The following is a 23,236-nucleotide window of genomic DNA, read 5'->3' on the forward strand; positions in this document are numbered from 1 at the left end:
TTAAATTGTTATAAATTACGTCGAATATTATATTTTTATTTATGAAATATTATTAAATTTATTAAAATGTTTTACTTTTATTTAATATAAAATTAGACTTGGGAAATAAAATATTCATTTAAAATTTTATTTGAAATTAATATTTTTTAAAGTAAAAATAAAAAGAAATTAAGAATTTAAATTTATTTTGGATTAATTGATTTTAAAATAATACAATAATTATGAAATGTCATAAGGGCGCTGACTAAAATGTCACAGAGTCAACAGTTTTGACCAAGTAAGTTAGAAGAAAAACAAAAAGAAATTCAACGCGAGTATATACACGCCATCCTCCTCTTGCCACTCACTATCGATCCACACCCTGATCATCTTGCTCGCGCCAGTCGTCTCAGATGAAAAATTTCCACATCAGTTCACTCTCCAAATCCTCCACCCGGTAGCTTCCCGAGAGGAGGGGGAGCGTTTCTTCTGTTCATCGAATTAGCATTTCGTCAATCGATCGATCGGAGCGCGGCGAACAGGGGCGGCGGCAGGAGGAAGAGCGGCGACGAAGTTGGATGGAAGAGACGACGATGGAGATTCGAGGAGAAGGAGGAGGAGGTTTCATGGAGTTCATGGTTTAAGGTGAGAGCGTTTGTTTTGATTTTTTTTTTTTTTTCCGGTTTGAAGGAAAAAGTACATCTCTGTCAAAAGCTTGGCGCTAAAATTGAAGGGACCCACGAAGACCGAAGCCTGATTAAGAACCTTGATTATAGCGGCGGTGTGCTATGCCGATCACTGCATCGTCCGAGTAAATTTCAGCGGGACCTTCCTAATGTTTTTCTTCCTCTTTACCTCTCCCTCTCTGTCGGAATCTTTACGGCGGCTGTTCTCTTCCTCATCATATCCTTCTCTCTTTTTTCATGTTATTTTTCAAGGTGTTTGAACGGTGCTGTTTGTATTGTATCGATGTAGGTTTGATCGATCAATGCAGGTAAATGTTTGTCACCTGGAGTTCTGTGCTAAATTGAATAATTCGGTTTTCTTCCGGGGGGATTACGAGTTCGATGTCTGCGAATTCGCTGACAAACCCTAGAGGTTTTGCTTGAACTAGGGCTTAGAGCTTTCTTGGTTTGTTAGTTTTGAGTCGGGGATGGCTTCTGATCTGATTGGTTCAATTTTTGCGATGAATTATTGTTTGGGAAACTTTGATCGTCATCTTATGAGAATTATGGTTTTCTAAAATTGAATTTCCTATTGCTACCGCTTTGATTGTGAATGGAACATCATCCCGCTTTCCCCTCTTCTTCTTTTTCTTCTTTTCTAGGTACATTGCCCAAGTTTCCCATTGGCTGCATACTGTTGTCTATGTTGAGAAAAACGTTGTTAGCACTTCAAAGATGTTACTTAATTAACGGGGTTGGAACTAATTCGATGTCACGGTTACTGCAGATAATTCTAGCTGTTTTCTGCTCCAGAGCTGGATTCTGGAGTCCTGCAAATTACATGAAGGCCGTTTTCTTTGGGTTTTTGCTCAACTAGCTTAAAGTGATGGCAGGAAATGTGAGGTTTGAGTCTACAAACTCAGCTATTCAAGATGAGTTAGCATTTGGGGGGAGCTACGGCAATGGACAGAGGATAAGCCAGACGAATGGCAGTGTGGATAGGTCTGGAAACTATTGTGATGGAGGAGAGAACCGGATGTTTGGCTTGGGTTCTACTTCATCCCGAGGCATTGCTTCGTCCACTGGGGATCCACCTACATTATCTCAGTTTTTATTGTTGGATCCTATAAAATTGGGAGAGCAAAAGTATCCTCGTCCAGAAGAGTTAAAAAAGGTTCTCGAGATGTTATTTGGGATGAATGTAGAAGACAACTCATTTGGATTTGCTCGTTTAAAGCATCCCTTGGCCGTGGAGGAGCTTAAGCGGTTCAGAGCTTGTGTCCTGGAAGCATCTAATAAGGCTAGGTATGTTAATTTTTTAATCGGCATTGAATTTTCATATTCACTGGACATGGATATTGTTTTCCCTCTCCTTTTATATGATGTTGTGATGCTGCGTTCCTCGAGTTTGAAACATTCATATCCTGATAGTTACAAATTCTATTAGTACATTTTTCAAACTTAAATTAGGGTGAGTCAGTGAATTGACTGTTAAGTTGGCTTGCAACTAATTGTTTGATTACATGAAGTTATCCCTTTTATTTGTTACCTTGTTGCATGTTTTCTTGGATATAAATAGAAAACTTTATGAGGAACTTGTGTGACATAAATGATAAAAGGAAAATAATTAAATTACTTGCTTGGAGAGGTAAACCAACGAGAAGTTGCAGAACATGATAATTAAGAAAATTTTCAAAATCGAAAAGAATGTAAAAGAAAAAGAAAGAAAAAAAAAAACCAATCTCGAAGGGTGTCTCAAGGATCGAGGGAAAAAATTATTCAAAATATTTAAAAGAAGGTATTGTTAAGTACTATTTTGTCCTTCCTCAACTCTCAACTCCAGCCGTGAGAGCATTTTCCCACAAGATCTTCCATTTCTCTTAACTTGGTTCCTGGGAAAGCATGTCCCAAGAATCCTCTAATGGACGGTGGATGATTGGCCCTGGCTCCAAAGAAGGAAAAATGTGATAACATACCGTGGCATAGTAGTATAAACACAATGAACGAAAAGGAGGTTCTGGGTTTCCTAAAATATACCTCAATTAATAACACAGCTCTAGGAAAACATCATAACAGGAAACTTCCATTGAACTTAGGCATCGGTATTCGGACCTCAAAAAAGGAGCATCCACAGGAACTCTAGCTGTTTTAGGATTTCATTCTTCCAAATGACTTCAGTCAAACCTTTGTTTTGGATAAATACGAGAGTTGAGAACTGTCGAGAGATTATGTAGATTTCTACCAAGTTCTTAAGAATTTAGATTCTCTTGTCAGCAAACTGGGAGGGCATGAAGCCATTGATTGTCTTCAACAGATTAGCAAACTCGACTTCCTCTCCTTCCATAAGGTCTCTTCCTCTTAGAAGTTTTCATCCGAACAATCTGGAATGAGGATACTGATTTTGATGATCATATTCTTTTCAGGGTTAGAGCAAGAAGGATGGATGAATCCTGGCACAAATTGAACAAGTACTGTGAGTCCCAGGTCCAGAAGAAGCAAATTCGGAATGAGATCTTAACTAATGAAAGGCCTGCTGCGCCTAACCTGCTGAAGAAGGGAAGTCAGGTTCATCGAAATTCTTCAGATGTTGTGAATCAGAGACTTGAAGACAGGGCAAAAAACAACATTCTTAATAAGCGGGTTCGAACTTCAGTTGCTGAATTAAGGGTCTGTTAATTTTTTTTTAACCTTTTACTTCTATTCTAGTTTTCAATATCAATGTGCCTTTGTTATACTATTATCTTTTCATATAATGAAAGTAATTGATGTACCTATCTTTGTTTGGTTCTCATTTTGAAAGTTTTCAATTTTTTTAGGTAAGAAACCAAGCTTCCGTTGGGAAGGATGAAAGAACAACAACGACATATAAATAAAAACCCAACAAGAAATCGGAGCCCAATAACTAACTACAGAAAATAACTCCTATCCAACGAAATCAAACCAAGATTATATATATATATATCGACTTTACTTAGAAACATTTTTTTGGTAGTACTTTTTTTGGGGGTACAACTCTTCAGGAAGAAATGACTATTACTGGTCAGTCATCACTTATTTGTTTTGCATGCATTTAATGTAATTCTATTTATTTTGTTTTCCCATGGAGGTTCTCATAGTTTAAGTTCATTTTTTATTTCTTTTTGAGAAAAAAGTCAGCTATATTGCATTGCTAGTGACCAAAGCAGCAATTTATTAGAGAGCAAAGACGAACCGAATAATTCTTCGATTGCTGGATTTTGGTAATTTGGAAAAGAGTGAAGTAGTAGTCTTTTAAGAGAGAAATGTTGCAATTTCAGGTGTACAAGTGCCCCCTTTCTGGTCTTCAGATACAAAGGACAATTTTAATTCGATTAGAATGGTACCTGAAGATATGCTATCTAACTAGGAGTCTTTGAAACGAACTATGGATTGTGACTTCCTTGATGCCTTCTATCATAAAGGTTCTTCTTGTAATTTGGAAATGAGAGCACTTGAAGAGATGTAGTGAAATTTGGAATATGTATGGAGCATTTCATGTTAAGTGGCCTCTTTATGACCATTCATCAGGAAGGATTCTTTAAGGCCAACATAGATAATTAAGGGTTACAAGGAACGAGTTCAGACCATCGCCTACCTAAAACTTAATATTTTAAAGTTTTCTTGGCAACCAAATATAATATAGTTAAATGGTTGTTCTGTGAGAAACATTAAAGCTATAAATGAGATTTCTTATTGCTGTCCAGAATTTTCTTGAAAACCAGTCTTCAATTTCTACACATTTACCGGCATGTACGTTTCTTTTTTAATAGGCTGAAGGCCGGACTAACAATGTTATGAGGCAGCCTCCTCCCTTGGGGAGAGATAGAGACTTGCTTAGGGATGGAGGTGAAGCTTCTGATCTAGTTGAAGAAAAAATTCGCAAACTTCCAACTGGAGAATCATGGGACAGAAGGATGAAAAGGAAGCGGTCTGTGAGTACAGTTTTAACTAGACCCTTGGACGGTGAAGGAGAGCTTAAACGTGTCATGCTGCATAAGCTGAATAATGAGCCAGGTGTGCAATCATCTGAGTCCCAAAGTGTCAGGTGATTTATTTCATCGTTACTATTCATTTCTTTACTTGTTGCTAATTGGACGAAAGTTGTACAATCCAAACATGAGAAATCTAGCTAGGATATTGTTAGTAATGTTCTATAACTAGCAAGATTGTATGCTAAGCTTGATTTTTATACCTATCTCTCTCTCTGTTTTTTTTTTTTTTTTTTTTTTTGCCCCCAGTAGTAGTTTATTTATCATTGGAAGTGGCCTTTTGAGATTGTTGGGGAGATGAGTCTAAAAATTAATTTTGTTTTAAAGTAAGTCTCAACCTTAAATGAACCTCCCAGATGGAAATATATTGTCAGTAACTTTCTATAGGTATAACTAGCAAGGTTGTATGCTATTCTTAGACTTTTATAGTTTTTCCAACAATTGATTTATCATTGGAATTGACCTTCTGAGATTGTTTGGGAGATGAGTCTAGAATTGATTTTTGCTTTATAATAAGTCTCAACCTTTTACGAACCTCTCTTTAACAACTTCATTGAGAAAATGTTGCTATGTAGCCAAAGCTTTGAGTGGAGACTGTTCGCTTTGCAACAATGCTGTGTTTGTTTCCTCCTCTTGAAGTGCCTTATCTGAATTTTTTTTATAAATTCATCTTTTCGTAATTCTCAACCAGATTTGAGTGGGTTGCTTATCGTCCATCCCCTTTTTCCTGGTGTTGATATCGATGAAAGTTGTTTATAACCCCCCTTCCCTCACCAGAAAAAGGGAAGATTTTGAAGTAGAGTAATTAGCTATGTGGCATGCACTTATGCAATAGTTGAAGTGGGTTTGAAGAATTTTAATTCAAGTCATATTCATGTGAACATAAATGTAATCCATACATTTTCAATTCTGTCTTCATAAAGGAAGAACACATTTCTAATTTCATGGATAGTTCTATATATTGCAGTCCTTTTCCTTTTCTTTACCGGAAACATTCAATTTATGGGAAACTGGAAAGGATATTTATTGGACATGAGTTATTTTTTTTGTGTCATTACCTGTTTATTGATGCTATAGGATGGATAAACGTTGAAATATGATGTTCATTGCAGATCAGGTTCTTCTAGTGGTATTAGTGGCACAAATAAGTGCGATGGAAGTTCTTTGCCTATCAGTTCAAGTGTGCGTATTATTCCCAAGGCTGAGCCTGAAAAGAAGCCCACTCTTTATAGGGATTCTACTGGTGGACAAGCAAAGGACCGACTACTAGTTAAAGGAAATAATAAGTATGTCATTCCTTTTAATCTACTATGACTCGTGCTGTTTTCTTCTCTCTCTTTCTCTCTCTTCTTGATAAGAAACGGTATTATGTAAAAAAAAAACACAAATATATAAGGATAGTTTTTACCAGTACGAGAGTCTGAGAATCAAAGAAAATTAGTTATAAAATGCGGTGTCTTAAAAAAGCGCCTTAAGGCTTCTTCATTAATCAAAAAAAAAAAAAAAAAACTCACCCTAAGCATGGTGTTTCATGAATTTTAAATGCATAGTGGCAGAAAAATTTGAGAACTGAATGTATAAAATAAAATGTGTTAGTAGAATTACATTTCTTGAAAATTATAGTTTGAAGTACAATTCTTCGGGACAGATTGTTTAGAAGGTCAAATGGTGATTAGAATTGCAACAATCATTTTTCCTTTGGAATCTTGTTGTAAGGGACAGACAACAAACATTATCCAAAGAAGGAATCCTCACTGTTATACTTCGCCCAACTGCCGGTCTTAGAAGTTAGTCTCAAGACCAACTCTTCATTTTCTTTCACTTAAACCTTGTGGGTCAATCTTCTGCAACTTGGCTGTGTGCTTCCCTTCTTCATTCTCCAAGGATTCCAATTGCTGTTTGGCGACAATTTCAAACAAAAAGTGAAGGTGTTATGGACATTTGTTAGCATTCTTGGGGAAGTTGGACCGGAAAGAAAGATCAAAATTTCTTAAATTTTTTTCGGTGAGTGAGGTCCTCGAGGTGTGGGTGACTGCTTACTATTAGGACCTCCTTTTGGTGATCTTTCCCTAAGTTTCCACGACAATCAGAAGGGTGCTGTTTCTGAAAATAACTTCGTAAATGATTTGTGGTTTGCTGCAATTGAAGTTTGGACTTTTGATTTTTTTATAGGCACATTTTCATCTACTGCCATATTTTGAGAAGTTTATGTTTGCTCGCATACAGTTCGGAAGATTTCACATTATTTTTTATTAATTTGAGATTATCATCAGATTAAATGTTCGTGAAGATAATCATGTAGCTGGTCCTTATTCGCTGGCAAAAGGAAAGGGCTCAAGGGCACCCAGGTCTGGCTCTACTACGGCTGGAAGTTCATCTCCTAGTCTTTCACGCATGTCTGGAGCTCTTGATGGCTGGGAACAACCTCCAAGTGCAAATAAATTTCAGTCAGTAAATGGGGCTAACAATCGCAAGCGTCCCATGCCCAGTGGATCATCTTCTCCTCCCATGGCTCAGTGGGTTGGCCAGAGGCCACAGAAAATATCCCGTACTAGAAGATCTAATCTGTTATCACCTGTTCCAAATCATGATGATGTGCAGGGGTCTGAAGGTTCTCCTTCAGATTTAGGTGGTAGAATAGCTTCTCCTGTTGCAGGTGGTTCGTTTCTTTCAAGGAACTTGTCTATTGGTAGTCATCAAGTTAGGGTGAAACAGGAAGTTGTATCGTCTCCTGCTAGGTTATCTGAGAGTGAAGAATCTGGTGCTGGTGAAAATCATGACAGTCAGTTGAAAGAGAAAGGATCAGTGTGTCGGGAACCAGAAGAGAGAATGTTGGCTCCTGCTGCTCAGAATAATGTTCCTAACATATTTCATTCAGTCAAGAACAAGGTACTTATCAAGGAAGAAATTGGGGACTCTGGTAGAAGACAGGGAAGAAGCGGTAGAGGTTCATCATTTTCGAGGGTTTCTGTTTCACCAGCGAGGGAAAAATTGGAGACTCCAACTTTGACTAAACCACTTAAAATTGCAAGGCTCGGTTCTGAGAAAAACGGAAGGTGATAGATCTGCCAACATCTTTTCTCTCTCTCTTTATTGTTTCTTTTCTCTTTCATTATTTCTTTTTGATAACCTTTATCTTATTGATATACATCAGCAAGTCAGGACGCCCCCCACTGAAAAAGTTATCTGATCGTAAGGCCTTCACCCGAGTTTCACAAACATCAGTTGGTGGTTCCCCTGATTGTACAGGTGTGTTATGATTGATTTATATGGTGTCCAATGAGGTGTTTCTCCTAGAAACAAGATACTAGCTCTATTTGGTAACAGTTTTAACGACAAAGCTCTTACTGTTTAGCTTACTGACCGCGAGTGATTTTAAGTTCTTAGTGTTTAATATTTCATGTCCTACCCCGATTCACCTGTTTTCAGTTATCAGATCAATAGGTAAAAGTTTTTTACGTGGCACAACATTTTTTTGCAAGAAAAAGTCGGAGCATATTTGTGAGCAAGGAGAAAGTATTGTTGTGGTGGGTAGGACTAGAAGATATTCTTGATAGTCGTATGAAAACATTCTTCCAGTGCAACAATTTGATCAATGCTACAACATAGTTTTGTTTAGGTTTGGATATATGCTTTAGTATTGAATGACTCTTGCTTCCCATGAAAAGAATATGTCTTGAGTTGAAATAGTAAATTTTATAATGATATCATTCTACTTTTCTTCCTAGAAAGGAAGATTTTAGTTTTTTACCCACACATGCAATGTAGCAATGTAAAACATGAGCATGAGCTATATGGAAATAATCTTCCAGTTCAACATTTTGTTGAATGCTACAATATGTTTTTGTTTAGGGTTTAGATGTATGCTAAGTATCGAGTCGACTTTTGTTTTCACTGAAAGAAAATTTCTCTAGTTGAAACAATAATTTCTATAGTGATATCATTTTGCTACTCTTTTCTTAAAAGGTAGATAAAGTTTAGTGCATGTGTGATATGATGATGTGAAACATAGAAGTGGGAATTGAAAGTTCTTGCAAGAAAGTTTTTATTTCTTGTTCAGTTTCTATATGTCCATTGAATTGGTTCACTTCCTCGACGTTACACGTGCATTAGTATTCTTCTATATGGTTTGTAGGTGAATCGGATGATGACCGTGAAGAACTCTTAGAAGCTGCGAATTATGCTTGTAACCCAAGCTGTATGTATCCCTCTTCAAATTTAGAATCTCTTCTTGGGGAAGAATGTCTAGTGTTCGTGTATCGTATGTATGCACGTACAGTTGCTTATTTCTTAAACATGAACCATGCTCATGTTATTCTTTTGTATTTTTCCTATTGCAGATGTTTGCTGTTCTAGTACATTTTGGTGGAAAGTGGAATTTTTATTTGCTTCCATCAGCCAAGAGGATGAATCCTTTTTGAAGCAGCAGGTAAGAACTACAATATTCTATTATACTGCTAACACCAGTAGTTCTCAATTTCACTAAAAAATATTCTTAAACTATAAGAACTATAATATTCTATGTTACTACTAACATCGGTAGTTCTCAATGTCTTAAAAAACTAATTCTTAAATATCGTTGAACTTAATCTCCAGATAATCCTAGACAAGAATGATGAAAGCTTCTCTGAAGTATTGGATCACGAGAACACAATTTCGGTATGTCTGGATTTTCATTTGTCTAGTAGCATATATAAATTATTCAAAACTGAAGGTATTGCTAAGTTGGCAGAAAATTTAGGTGAAGATATTGGGTTTATAAAGAATTTAGTAGAGAATCGTTCAGATAAATTTGAACTGTGAGAAATGTAGTGGGAATTGCAAATAACTTCATTTATTTGATGCACTCACAAATTCTTGAATGATTAGTTAATATAATCGGATGGTAGCTGCTTATGACTGGTTGCTTAGGATAGTAGGGATGGTAATTAGGGAAGTAAATGCATCACATTATGTAAACCCTACTGTTCGAGCGTAAAGCGTTGGAAAGTTATTACTTGTTCCATCTTAGCAACCCATTTAGGGCATCGTTTCAGCTGCTGCTTTGGACAGCTACGACTCATAACAATCATTTTTTGTGTTTGTTGTACATATAATATATAGGTTTCTAGTCTCTTTTGAGTAAACACTTCTTTCTTGTTAGGTTAGGTTCTTCTGCCTTCCTTTTGGGCCGTCTTTTTGTAGGTCCTTTTTTTTTTGTTGGCCTGTAGTTATGAAGATGTGGTATTTTCTCAGGGTGTTTTTGCGGCTGAGGAGGATTCATCACCTCAGGCACTTGGTTCTGGAAGAAAAAACCAATTCTCGCTTACTCAAAGCGAACCACAAAACATGGTTAGAAAGGTCGATCAGGTTGATGAAGCGGAGGACTTCGTGACTTTAAGTGGAAAATTAGAATCAGAAAAGAGAAAAATCGTTACTCCGCTATACCAAAGAGTATTATCAGCTTTAATAGTTGAAGATGAAATGGAGGAGTTCCAAGAAAGTAGAGGGACAAATATGTTTTCACAATATGGGGGAGATGACTTTCCTGATGTTATACATCCCTCTGTTGATATTGAGCCTGAAAACTCCATCGGAATTGCATTTGAATCTGAGTTGGATCTAAAAACTCAACAAAGGGCTGGTCGTAGATTTTCTTGCAATGGAAGCACAACCTTCAATTTGGGATCGAGGCGTGACAGTCAGTCCTTTAATGATCAAGCAGATCATGGATATCAACCATTAAACAATGGATACTTCTCCGAGCTTCACGAAAATGGTCTTGTTGGACCACTAGGCATGCATTTGAAGGAGTCTAATGTCTCTGTCTTTAATTGCCAGTATGAACAGATGTCTGTGGAGAATAGACTCATGCTGGAGCTCCAGAGTATTGGATTGTATCCCGAAACAGTGGTATGTATTTCAGGATTTAGTTTGTACCCTTGATATATACTTTTCCGTGTAGTGGCCTTATTCTTTCTACTCTTCAATGGTATCTTTCTTAGCCTGACCTAGCAGATGGGGAAGAGGATACAATAAATCAAGAAATTCTTGAATTAGAGAAGAAACTTAACCAACAGGTTGCAATGCTCTCTTCATAATGCCTTCTATGTTTTTCATTTTAGGTTTCCATAAGCTTCATATTTCCTGCTGCTGTATTAACTTATGCTTCATAGGTTGTTAAAGCAAAAATTAATGGAAACAAAATAATCAAAGCAATCGAGGAAGGCAGAAAAACGGAAGAACGGTGGGTTTACAGTTACTTGGACCTTTGCTTCTATCATAAACCCACATATAGCAACTGATTATTAATTGTGAGAATTTCCTTTTTCATAATATAACCTTGTAGGTCCCGTGAACAGTTGGCGATGGACCGGCTTGTTCAGTTGGCTTGTTTAAAGAAGTTGGTATGTAAAGATATAGAATATTTATGCTTACTTATGTTACCCCTTCCATTGTCTTATATTCATGCAAGTCTTTTTGCCCGGTCCTTTTACAGTTTTCCCTCTTGGCTAAGATCGATATAAAATGGTCTCTCTAGTAATATATGGCGTTTCTCGCAAATATAAAAGGTGTGACGTCATGTTGAGAGTTTTTGAGGTTTAGGCTTTCTGAGCCAAAGTAAACTCTAACCTATAAATAAGTTTGTTATTAAGGATTTTTTATGGTTTCATGTTCCTTTATCGATTGGTTATTCCTCCCCGTTCGTCTCTCTTTTTCCAATTGCGGTCTCAATTAGTTTACAAGATTGAATGGCTAATTTGCCTCCGGACCCTCGATTCGATTGTTTGCCAAGAATGTTGAGTGGGGTATGTGAGTCGTGTATCTGGGAGGAAGTGAAAATCAGAGCTTTCGCTTTTTTGCACCCTGTTTTGGTCTTGCAGCTATTTAAATTAAATAATAATCTCTTTCCCACCGAATAAAGATTGAATATATGTCCAATCTCTAGTGGTGGTGAAACCAACCAAGATGGAGTTTGTACATATTTTGGATGGGACACACCTTATGGCTGACGTTAATTCTACATTTTACTGGGAGTTATATTAATGTTGCTATCATTTTTCTTAAGATAAGCAATCTCCAATCCTTTCGTGAGATTTTCAATTATTAGAAGTTAGTTTATCAATGTGTATGCTTGGCATGAATTTATATTTCTGTAAATTAGTTTGCCTTGAAGATGAATATGGAATGTTTTGTTATGAACCAAAACAGTTGTTTTTTCTTCTTTGATTGAGTATTAAACTGATGTTGCAGTTTATTGTAAATTTTAAATTGCTCAAATTCATTTATTAACTCACTATTTTTCCATATGGCTGATATGATAGGCCACTCGAGGCAGTAGCGCTGCAAAATTGGGGATCCCCAAGGTATCAAAACAAGTTGCTTCAGCTTTCATGAAAAGAACTCTTGCTAGATGTCGAAGATTTGAAGATACACAAAAAAGTTGCTTCAGTGAGCCTGCACTTCGAGACATTCTAACTCGACCTTCTAACCGAATCGATGCTGGTGTTATGAATGGTAATGATTCGGTCGTTTCCAATTAGCAGAAACTTTAATCCATCTATTTTGTTTGATGTTTTGTTGCACATTAAATATTATATTTTTCCTAAAAGAAAAGACAGTAACCTAAAGGTTATATATGGTGCTTGAGCACATGAATTCGTGCCCGAGCCATGTAATGATTTTTCTTTGTTCATTCCGACCTATGCTGTAACGTCAAGGAAGTTCAATGTTTTCATCTTGTATGTTTGGTTCTTAACTATTATCTACCACTGCAGGTTCCTTTCCTGGTGAAGCTCATCAAAATGGTGTGCAGAATCATAAAGGTGGAAGGGGATTACCTCATTCTTCCGACCATGATTTCACCCGAACGGGGCCAATAGTGAATAGAGGGAAGAAGAAAGAAGTGTTACTTGATGATGTAGGAAGTGCTTGCATGAGAGTTGTATCAACCATGGGTAACAATTCATTAGGTGGAGTTAAGGGGAAACGAAGCGAGAGAGAAAGGGACAAGGATATGTCATCTAGATTGTGTGTTACCAAAGCTGGGCGTTCATCTGCTGGGGATTTTCGGGGTGAGCGTAAAACAAAAACAAAGCCCAAGCAGAAGACAGCTCAGCTATCTCCTGCAGGAAATAGAATAGGCAAGTTAACGGATGGAACTTATTCCGATAACCCTTCTAGTAGGGTGTCCAATGAAGTTGCAAATGGTAGCACGAAAAAGGAATTTACCGTGGTATTGCCCCTTAATAATGCTACTCCTCACCCATCAAAGGATCATAGTGAACGTACAGATTTCACGAATCTTCAGTTACATGATTTAGATTCCATGGAGTTAGGTGTGGGCAATGAACTTGGTGGCCCTCAAGATCTCGATTCTTGGTTGAACATTGACGAAGATGGATTTCAAGATCATGATGCAGTAGGCCTCGACATACCCATGGACGACCTCTCTGAGTTAAATATGCTTTTATAGCTATTGTATAGTTTCATTTTTTTCCCCCATCGACTGGAATTTTAGAGCTCTATACTTTAGTTGGGTGGGGAGCTCTCCTGTGTACCTGTGAATAGATTGGCATTTGCTAGCACTGTCATTCAATTCTTTCACTTCTTGAGAAAGGAGAGCGGGCGAACGAGGTCATAATTGTGTATGTAACCAGATAACTTATTTCATACGCAAACAAAAGAATTTTCTCGGAAGATTTGTCTATGATGCAGAGAACAGAAGGTAGGGTAACTAGTTTCATTCTTTTGACTATCCCAAGAGCCGATGAAAGGATCAGCGGGATGCCGTAGCTTTAAGAGGGGCGGATACTTGCCATGATATTAATGATATATTTGCTAGTGATGCTGAGGATATGAAAGCCTTGCCGTTTACCTCTACTGCTTGCCATAGTGCGAAGTCCCATACTTGTGGTAAGATACCTATTGTTTTGTTATTACAATGCGTTATGTAGAGAATGGTATGGTTCTTTGTAGGCTTAATTCATATCATTAATTACATTTGTCTGCCTTTGCCTTTAAACTGGGTCCTGTTTTTCTGCTAATCTCTGCATTGTTTCTGAGGGGTATGAATTCTCTTGCATGGATTGATGGAAAAAGCTTAAAATATCATCGTAGTCTAGTAGTTGGACACGCAACTTCCAGGATAGTATGATTCTATATCCGAGTAAATAGTTGTTCACAAGGCTTAGTTTTCGTTTCTTCATTCTCTTTATTTTTCTGTTCTTTATCTCTTTCTCAGTGAAAATGATCAAGTAGCAAGCTTCACGCCTAGGTTGAGGATAGAAGCATTTGTGGATTGCCTCTGTCAGACGGTTGATGTGAGATCCCACATCGGTTGGGAAGAACGAAACACCCTTTATAAGGGTATGGAAACCTCTCCCTAGTTAATGCGTTTCAAAAACCTGGAGGGGAAGCCTAAATAGGACAATATATGCTAGCGGTGAGCCTGGGCTGTTACAAATAGTATCAGAGCCAGACACCAGGCAATGTACTAGTGAGGAAGTTGTTCCTCGAAGGGGGTAGACACGTGGCAGTGTGCCAGTAAGAACGCTGGTCCCCGAAGGGGGTGGATTTGGTGGGAGTCCCACATTGATTGGAGAAAGGAACGAGTGCCAGCGAGGACTCTGGGCCCTGAAGGGGGTGGATTGTGAGATTCCACATCGGTTGGGGAGGAGGAAGCACCCTTTATAAGGGTGTGCAAACCTCTCCCTAGTAGACATGTTTTAAAAACCTTGAGGGAAAACCCAAAGGGGAAAGCTCAAAGAGGACAATATCTGCTAGCGGCGGGCCTGGGCCGTTACAATACACTTCTCGAAAGACCTTTTTTTTTTTTAAAGATCAGTTTTTAGTCATTTTGTGGAGTAATTGGCTTATGGAGCATGATCTGGGGGCTTTTCACAATTTCAGTACTTTATTTTGGTCTGCTGTTGAACACAACTCTGTAGGTAAGACATCGATTATCATTTTGAAGGAGCATAGTTCGATCCTCTACCTCTATAGTTAATGGGACTCGAAAAAAAAAAGTTTCTCCTGCTCATTAGTTTCTCAATGTTCTGATTTTCTTCATCCATGATTGTCTTGGAAGGTTAAGTTATAGGTTTTCTTCTCTGTTTGTGCATTACAGCATGTGCCTGCTAGTCATTCTTAATAGCAACTGCATTCTCTATCAAGAACGAAACAGAATATTCTTTTACTCGAATTTTTGTCTTCTCATCTTCTTAGAGTCCGTTGTTCTACCTTACGTTTATCTCGAATACGTCGATGCTACTTCCTATAAAAACACTCATCATTTCAAATCATCACAGTGTACAGGAAAGCTGCTACCATTGAAGGACGAAGCCTCCTGGCGAAGTACGTGAAGCATCACGAGGTCCAGTTCCAGCAGGACAGATAAATGCAGCTGCTCGATTCAGATCTCGAAAACTGCTGTCATGGGAGAAACAATTGCCAAAGCCAAAGGCCTTAAATAAAGTCCAGAAAACAGTAAGCTTGCTGGTGCTATCAATATGTTGAAAACAGGCGCAGCAATTGCTCCAGGAAATACTATATTTGTTGCTATCGAGCAGGATAATGGAAGTAGTAGGGACTAAGTTCCTTACTATGCTTGCTTTCTTTTTCAAAGAATATCGATCCGTTTCTTACCTGTAATAACTATCTTATTTACTAAGTTAGGTTTAGATTGATATTGATATTGATATCAATTCGTTTCTTACTTTTAATACGTATTCTATTTACAATGTTATGCTTAGATTGATATTGATAACTGTCCGTTTATTACTTGTAATAATTATCTTATTTACTAAGTTATGCTCTGATTGATATTGATATTTGTCTGTTTCTTACTTAATACGTATCTTATTTACTAAGTTATTCTCATATTGAAATTGATACCGTCTGTTTCTTACTTTAATAGATTGATATTGATATCTGTCTGTTTCTTACTTGTAATAAGTATCTTATTTACTAAGTTATGTTCAGATTGATATTGATATCTGTCCCTTTCTTACTTTTAATACATATCTTATTTACTAAGTTATGCTCATATTGGTATTAATATTGTTCATTTCTTACTTTTTAACACATATCTTATTTACTAAGTTATGCTCAAATTGATATTGATATTTGTTCGTTTCTTACTTGTAATATGTATCTTATTTACTAAGTTATGTTCAGATTGATATTGATATATGTCCGTTTTATCTTATTTATTAAGTTATGCTCAAATTGATATTGATATCGGTCCATTTCTTACTTGTAATAAGTATCTTATTTACTCAGTTATGTTTAGATTGATATTAATATAGGTCTGTTTCTTACCTGTAATACGTATCTTATTTATTAAGTTATTCTCATATTGATATTGATATCGTCCGTTTCTTACTTGTAATAAATATCTTATTTATTAAGTTATGTTCAGATTAATATTGATACTGACATTGAAGTATAGTTGTTGAATAGTTATGGCTCTACGTCTTTAACCGCACGTGTCTATTTTTTTATATAATAAAATCTGAATTATTAGAATATTGAAACTAAATTATGATATATTCAAATTTAGCGTCACAATTACTAAAAACAAAACTTTATGGATTAAATGTTTTTTAATTTTAAAATTTTAAAATAAAGAAAATTTGAACGTTATTTGATGTAATGGAAATTTTTGTTTAAACTATAAATGAGAAGCGAGTGAAGTGAGAAATCAAGGCGATTTCATAAGTATATTGAAATTTGTAGAGCAAGAAGAACATAACATAATTTTTTCTGTTGGCTTCATTTTTTCCGATTGAAATGGTGGCGGGGACTGGATGTTGCTTCATACCGTCGATCTTGGCATCATGTTTCTTAAGATCGCAATAGATTTCCAAACTGTAAGAAACTTTTTGATGTTCTGACCTGACGTTCTTTCTAGGTTTCGAAAAATCTGAATCTTCAAGGCTCGAAAACGATGAATCCAGGAATTTCATCTTTGATTGGATTGAAGGCAGCAGCCTTGTTTTCTCTATTTCTATTTCTTAGATTTATTGGCTTCAGATTGTTATCGTTTCAATTCCTGTACGCCTCTTTAGTTTCTCTCTTGATTTCAGTTGCTTCTCTTCCATCGATCAATCTCCCCCTGCTTTTGGGGAAGAAACCGGATGGAACTTTTCCGATTTGGTCGATCGTCATTTTTGCTCCGTTTTTGCTTTTCATTCGGTATCTTCCTTCATTTCGTGGATTATACCTTAGGGAGGATCCGTACACTGAGATTTTTGAGGGTTTATACGTCGGGGGGTGGCCTACTTCACCTGATAGATTGCCACCTTGTAATCCTGCCATTGTTGATTGTACTTGTGAATTGCCTAGGTGTTTGGATGTCTCTGGGGATGGTTATTTGTGTATCCCGACTTGGGACACACGGTCTCCTCTGCCTGAAGAAATTGAATCGGCCGTTCGGTGGATTTGTAGGAAGAGAGAGCAGAAGAAGCCTGTGTTCATCCATTGTGCTTATGGTAAGCTCTCTAGCTTTACTGATTTGTTGAGAAGCTTTGATTCTTGATTGAATTAGATGTATAAAGTTGTATAGATACGTTTAGGAGTTTGAAGCTTTCTCTCTAGTTTTCCTTTGGTTGGTTACTGGATCTTAGTTGATGACTATGCTTCTATGATGTTGTTTGTTATTGATGATATCTCGCTGGTTGTCTTTGAATCAATGGAGAATTTTCATTTTTGTATCTATCGATACTGTTACATTCATGAAACTTTCAAGTTGGATTGAAAATTTGACACCCGAATAGAGAAAGGATACATGAATGAAACCTAAAATCATATTCGAATGAGAAAATTACTATCTATACCAACATTGTGCACCTTCCTTTTTGGTGGCTCAATTATAGGAACTCCATGATTAAACGTGCTTTGTTTGGAGCAATTTTATGTTGTGTGACTTCTTGAGATTTTTCCTAGGATACGATCTTAGATTTCGACCTTCTATCCCGCCACCCTGCTAATTGCTTACGATGCCCGCCATCGAAACCGTGCTGCTTTAACTTACTACTTTACAAAATTTAAGCCTGGGTTGCACAAATGATTAGCAATATTCATGCTGAGCTAACTTCAAATCTAGAATAGTATTGTTTGAAGGTTTGCTTTTTCTCTTAAAGAATATTAGAGTCGGGTTTCAAACTCAGTAGGGATGTCTTAGCTATTGAACTCGGGTCGTATAATGTCTCCTTTTAGCTTGGAGCCAACCGACGATGCGTGCTCCCTCTCTATACGATCTCTTTGCAATTTCGTTAGTCCAAAATCTGATAGGTCACACGAGATGTGTTCCTGTTATATTTGCATTGTTAGTGAGTATTTGAAATCAATGTCTCTTGTACAAAGACCCCCATGTTACATTCCACTAGTGACTGTACTATGCTAACGTTATCGACATCTTCCTTCGTGTTTTCCAGGTCATGGAAGAAGTGTCGTCGTTACATGTGCAGTGTTAGTAGCTTTTGGAGCGGCCGACGATTGGAAAAATGCCGAGAAGATAGTAAAAGAAAAACGACCTTGCATTCACATGAATTCTACTCAATGCAAAGCCTTGGAAGAATGGTCGAAACATCGGTTATCCGCTCCGATGAAGAAGAAAGACAACGATGTGAGTTCTATGCTTCTTTCTGGTAGTTGAAGAGCAAAACTATGAATCTAATAGGCCATTTCCAACTCCCCTTGTAATCTTGTAAGTTGGATTGTTCAGCCTTGAAGAGTAGCTATAGTCAGGTTGGGTTGGTCCGGTTCGTCGGGTTGAATGTACACCCCTGCTAATCATAATGAAAATATTTTTTATTTTTAAAATATAGCACAATAATTTTGAGAATAAGAATTCAAATATTCGAACCTCTTTAATATTAATAGGAACGTGAACGGGCGGTGGGTAGGGTATTTTAATCAAATAAGAGTTATTAAATTCCCGTTACGTGTCGATATTTTTATTTTCAGGTTTGAAGATTTGATTAGGTCATTATGTCCAATCTCTATTCCCAATCTCCTATTTTCACTAATCTCCTATTTTCACTGACATAAGAGTTTATTTCTACTGTGTTATGTTTCTGAAAAGGCAGAGACGCGAGGGAAAAGCTGATAAAAAAGAACCAAATCAACCCGATCCCGATCTCTCCTACTTTCAGTTTTCTGAAAAGGCGTAAACGTGAGGGAAAAGCTGATAAAAGAGAACCAAATCAACCCGACACATAAAAAAGAACCAAACTTTTAAATTTTTCTAAAATTAATTTTGGTATTGTTTAATTATGATACAATTATATGTATTTATTTTAATTTCGTAATTATTTTTTGACCAATCCAACGGAAGGATCGCAAAGGTTCTAGCAATTTCTTACAGAGTTAAAATAGAAACGGCCGTAGAGAATCGAAACTCGGCTCACCAACTCAGGCGTCCTCATTTGGAATCTGCTCTTAAGAAAGGAAAGCCAGCGACAAAAACAAACACGTACTTGGCGGCAGCATCGTTAGGGCTACTTTCCATTTCTCTCTTCGCGGCTTCCTCCGTTTTTCACGCCCTCTGCGGATCGCCTCTCCTCGTAATGTTCTTCTCTATCTTTTCTTTTTCATTTCTTTTGATCTTCGTCTTTCTTCAATCCTCTCTGTTTTTGATTTTCTGTTCTCTTTTTCGTACTATAATCTGTCCTTTTCATTGTTTTGATTGCGACCTGCGGTTCTGTAAATTTGCTTTTTCGCTTTTCTTGTTAGTCGCTGTTTATTTTGTGGATCTTTGGTTGCTTTTTACGGTTTATGTTGTGTTTGTTTCGGGCGAGGAGTGGATCGAGCTTTTTGGCTATTATAGACTGTTGATTTCTTATGATTTGTCTGTTTTTCGCTTATTGTACTACGGTGTTAGAAGCTCAACCGATAAGCGCTTGACATTAGAGAATATTGGTTTCGTTTTTCAATTTTGGAATAGTTCAGGAATTTCTTTTTTCTTTTTTCCGGAAACTTGATGTTTCTGTTGTCATTTTATCCCCTTGCATGCTTGATAATTTGTTTAGTTCTTATTTCATTTCCAAATGAAGACTTGTTAATGATTTTTTAAAAGTTCTTCTGTTTGCTTTGCGGGATGATGTGGATTTTTTTTTTGGATCTTGGCCTTTTTTGCTTTCTTGGTCTCCAATTTTTCTGTAACCTCTTTTTATGCTGTTGAACCTGATTGAACCATCTACTTTTGGAATGATAATTGGCGCCTCTTTTGCTCAGGTTGGCGTATTCTTTTCATTTGCATAACCAAAAGGCTTTGCCATTATTCTTTTCACTTCTTTTGCTATCATCATAGAACAATCGAAGTGAGTTATTTATTTATTTATTTATTTATTTATTTATAAGATAGATTTTTCGTTACAATTTGTTGATGCTTTCCACGTCCAATACATCATCTAGATCTATCCCACATCCTCGATTGATTTTTTCTTAAACCGACGTCCAAGCTCTTTTTCATCATTTGCTGGTGTATGTGCGGATTGGCGTTGCTGATGGAATATCCAGCATCTTGACATGAAATATTGGGGAAGATGTTTAGTAGTCAAGATCTTGCATGATTCATTTTTGCTGGAAGCCACGTTTTGTAACAATAACATATATAAACATGTATGGTTTGCATTGAAGTAGATAAGGTTGCTGCGTAATTGATTACCTTCAGTCTTCTGTTGTGTCTAATAGATGGTTGCAGTTTCTCTGTTTAAATTCCCTAATTTTATCTTCATGGCTTCAGCTATCACTATTCAATGTCGGCTATCAATCTTCCAACATCTTGCCTGATTAAAAGTGCTACACCAAGGAGATCCTGTGCCCTTGTGCAGAGGCCATCTTCTTTGCGTTCTGTTAGGAGTGTATCCCGGGCATTTGGATTGAAGTCTTCTTCATTCAAAGTGACAGCAATGGCTACTACTTACAAAGTGAAATTGATTGGACCAAACGGTGAAGAGAATGAGTTTGAGGCCCCTGATGATGCTTACATTCTGGACTCAGCTGAGGATGCTGGATTGGATCTACCTTACTCTTGCAGGGCTGGAGCTTGCTCTACTTGCGCCGGTCAAGTTGTTTCTGGGACAGTGGACCAATCAGATGGATCGTTCTTGGACGACAATCAAATGGAGAAGGGTTATGTCCTGACCTGCGTTGCATACCCACAATCCGACTGTGTCATCCACACGCACAAGGAAGGTGATTTGTACTGATTTCTTTGTTTATGTGTATTTTTATCGTTCAAGTCTGATTGAAATTCAATCATGCCAAGACTACAATAACTGTGCTCGTGTACTAATGCGAATTTTATGTCACCGGTTTTGCAAAATTGAACATTATTCATTTATAATGATCTTTTAAGTTTCCAGTTAGGCTTTAAAATTCTCTTGCACCACCCACTTTTACATTTGTAAAGTTCCTGTATAGAAGAAAGTGGAAGCCAGTAATTAAAGCCTGAGTGCCTCTCCTGGCCATACAAGTGGGAATTTAAATCAAATTTCTGGTATGGCTTTTAGTTTTGGATCCAAGAGACTATTATTTAATTAATTGCTCTTATGCTTAATGGTGAAATGTTTATTATGAAAGGTCAAATGAATCGATTACTATCAGATGAACTGGTTCAAATACTTTTCTTTAACAGTTTCTTTATAAACTTGGTATCCTTCAGACAAGTAGGATGTAAATTGGTTGAGGTTTTTAGCTTTTATTTACTAAAACAATTGATGGGACATTAGATCGGTTAATTTTTTTAAATTCAAATTCAAATTTATAATTGGTTAACATTTTATTAGAGGACATTGAGACTATTGTCAAATCCTTGTTAATTTTTTCCAACTTGCAACTAAAGCCAACTTCTACACGACTGGCACATTATGATTAGAGCTAGAAAAAAAAAAAAAACATAACTACCCGCAATCAACGAATAAAGACCACATCGCGAAAAACCTGATTAACAAATAAAAGACCACATCACATTAAAAGATCATCCAGCCATTGGAACGGACTAAAAGATAATTTCATCAATGGACAAAATTCGGAATTGCAAAATGGGGAAGGGAACTACATAACCATGGCCTTCCAGGAAAGAGTTCATATGAACCCCGTGCCATAGCCTTAGGCGTTGGTTGCTCTTGTATAGATCTGCTGACTGGAGTGAGACGATATCATCCTGATGGAACCCCGTGCCATCAAATCCTTAATTGCTCTTCGTGCGAGCGACCCATTGATCTATAAGAAACTTGTATTAGTCAAAAAGGCCTGCATAAATTTCAGTACCCTGCCAATCTGATTCCTCCTTAACTAAGAATTTCATGTTCATAAGTAGACTAAGTGTGTGGGTTGGGTATTTTAATTGTTTGAAACACCAAATGGGTTTAGGATAAATGCCCAGTTCTTCTCAACATATTCAGGCCAAGAACAAAAAAAAAGATTGCAGACAACCGGCAAAACCACAGATGAGTAAAAGGAAGAAAAGACATACCCTCAACCTATCAGAAAGGATAGACGGAGTGACCAGCTTGAACTTGGGAGCTTCAGAAAGGAGCTTATCATAACTTGCCTGATCAAATAAAACCATGTTGTTCACCTTCTCCTTTTGCTTGCCTTTGCTCCATTTCTGCAATCCAATTGATAACCACCATATAAAGCTTAATACCAAAAAGAAAATCATAGTGATCCTCCTATTCAACAAACTTCACTGGATTCCAAACATCTCATTGTATTTTTGAAGGCCTTGAATTTTCTTCCTAATCGAATGAAAAATCACTTTCCGATTGCCCCATATTTAACGCCTTAAGCTAGTTTTGTGAACACTGTACGGTGAAGAAGGATATGCTACGTAATGTATGAAGACCTAATTACAAAAGTGTTGAAATAAAATTCAGCAATACTAACTTCAGAAAAACACATAACACTCCGTCTAAGCAATGCAGTAAAACCAGAGGAAATTAAAAGAACTAAATCTTATTAAATGATCTTCTTGAACGATAGGGCTAGGCATACATCGGCATACGAATCATGAAACCGCTAGCGGTATTTAATTCTAAGAAGCTTACCTTCTTCTTCTGCTTTCCTCCACCAGATTTAGCGGGCTTGGAGGACGGTGGAGGAGCCTTATCCTTCTTTGGTGCCTACGATTCAAACGATACAAAACAAAAACAACAACAAACACCACAACAAGTAGAATCAGTACAGAAGTTCCAGAAGAAAATGAAAAGGAATAAAGAAAGAAAGAATAATTTGGAGATGAATCAACAAGAAAATGCAGATAGCAACTCACCATGAGATTTGATTCCTAGGGTTTGAGGGAAGGAGTTGCAGAGGTTTCGATCGGAATAGAACGGAGGGAATTGGTCTGAATGGGAAGAATTTATAGGACCGCGCGAAAGTCTGATATTCCATGGTGGGCCGTGGGCTTAACGATAGGGCCCAAGAGTAAAAACTGGGCCGAACTTTTTCTAAAAAAGATAATAATTAATTTTCTTGAAAAGCAAAGTTTTTAAATCAAATATGTTGTAAAAAATTATTAATTTTAAGGTTAGAAGATTTTTTTTTTTTTTTTTTTTTTTTTTTTTCTCGGATCAAGATGAACGACGAGAAGGG

General features: G+C 37.0%; 4 protein-coding genes across 6 annotated transcripts; 3 read left to right on the forward strand and 1 right to left on the reverse strand.

Moving 5' to 3' along the window:
- The first annotated feature begins 327 nt into the window (after nt 1–327).
- On the forward strand, nt 328–15,324 carry LOC111444862. Of its 2 annotated transcripts, XM_023082953.1 has the most exons (18): nt 328–624; nt 694–973; nt 1,432–1,949; nt 3,068–3,311; nt 4,433–4,707; nt 5,764–5,937; nt 6,925–7,707; nt 7,806–7,900; nt 8,787–8,849; nt 8,992–9,080; nt 9,248–9,310; nt 9,887–10,543; nt 10,636–10,710; nt 10,807–10,877; nt 10,980–11,037; nt 11,956–12,148; nt 12,409–13,546; nt 14,941–15,324. In XM_023082953.1, the coding sequence occupies exons 3-17, from the start codon at nt 1,531–1,533 to the stop codon at nt 13,104–13,106; spliced, it is 3,957 nt and encodes a 1,318-aa protein (XP_022938721.1). In that variant the 5' UTR covers nt 328–624; nt 694–973; nt 1,432–1,530; the 3' UTR covers nt 13,107–13,546; nt 14,941–15,324. The 2 variants fall into 2 exon arrangements, with proteins under 2 accessions (XP_022938721.1, XP_022938720.1); XM_023082952.1 differs by lacking the exon at nt 694–973.
- A 1,012-nt stretch (nt 15,325–16,336) lies between these two features.
- On the forward strand, nt 16,337–18,599 carry LOC111444863 (uncharacterized protein YnbD-like). The gene is made up of 2 exons (XM_023082954.1): nt 16,337–17,124; nt 18,070–18,599. Exons 1-2 carry the CDS (start codon nt 16,581–16,583, stop codon nt 18,288–18,290), a joined length of 765 nt encoding a protein of 254 aa, XP_022938722.1. The 5' UTR covers nt 16,337–16,580; the 3' UTR covers nt 18,291–18,599.
- Nucleotides 18,600–19,084: 485 nt separating this feature from the next.
- On the forward strand, nt 19,085–21,002 carry LOC111444864 (ferredoxin, root R-B2-like). Of its 2 annotated transcripts, XM_023082956.1 has the most exons (3): nt 19,123–19,200; nt 19,871–19,956; nt 20,382–21,002. In XM_023082956.1, exon 3 carries the CDS (start codon nt 20,395–20,397, stop codon nt 20,845–20,847), a length of 453 nt encoding a protein of 150 aa, XP_022938724.1. In that variant the 5' UTR covers nt 19,123–19,200; nt 19,871–19,956; nt 20,382–20,394; the 3' UTR covers nt 20,848–21,002. The 2 variants fall into 2 exon arrangements, with proteins under 2 accessions (XP_022938723.1, XP_022938724.1); XM_023082955.1 differs by lacking the exon at nt 19,871–19,956 and having other exon boundaries at nt 19,085–19,200; nt 20,382–21,001.
- Nucleotides 21,003–21,584: 582 nt separating this feature from the next.
- Nucleotides 21,585–23,005, reverse strand: LOC111444865 (40S ribosomal protein S25-3). Its single transcript, XM_023082957.1, has 4 exons — nt 22,914–23,005; nt 22,690–22,764; nt 22,116–22,250; nt 21,585–21,862 (listed from the first exon to the last, which is right to left on the reverse strand). The coding sequence occupies exons 1-4, from the start codon at nt 22,914–22,916 to the stop codon at nt 21,749–21,751; spliced, it is 327 nt and encodes a 108-aa protein (XP_022938725.1). The 5' UTR covers nt 22,917–23,005; the 3' UTR covers nt 21,585–21,748.
- Nucleotides 23,006–23,236: the final 231 nt, after the last annotated feature.

This window comes from Cucurbita moschata, unplaced genomic scaffold (genome assembly GCF_002738365.1).
Source record: "Cucurbita moschata cultivar Rifu unplaced genomic scaffold, Cmos_1.0 Cmo_Scf00007, whole genome shotgun sequence".
NCBI classification, from domain to species: domain Eukaryota; kingdom Viridiplantae; phylum Streptophyta; class Magnoliopsida; order Cucurbitales; family Cucurbitaceae; genus Cucurbita; species Cucurbita moschata.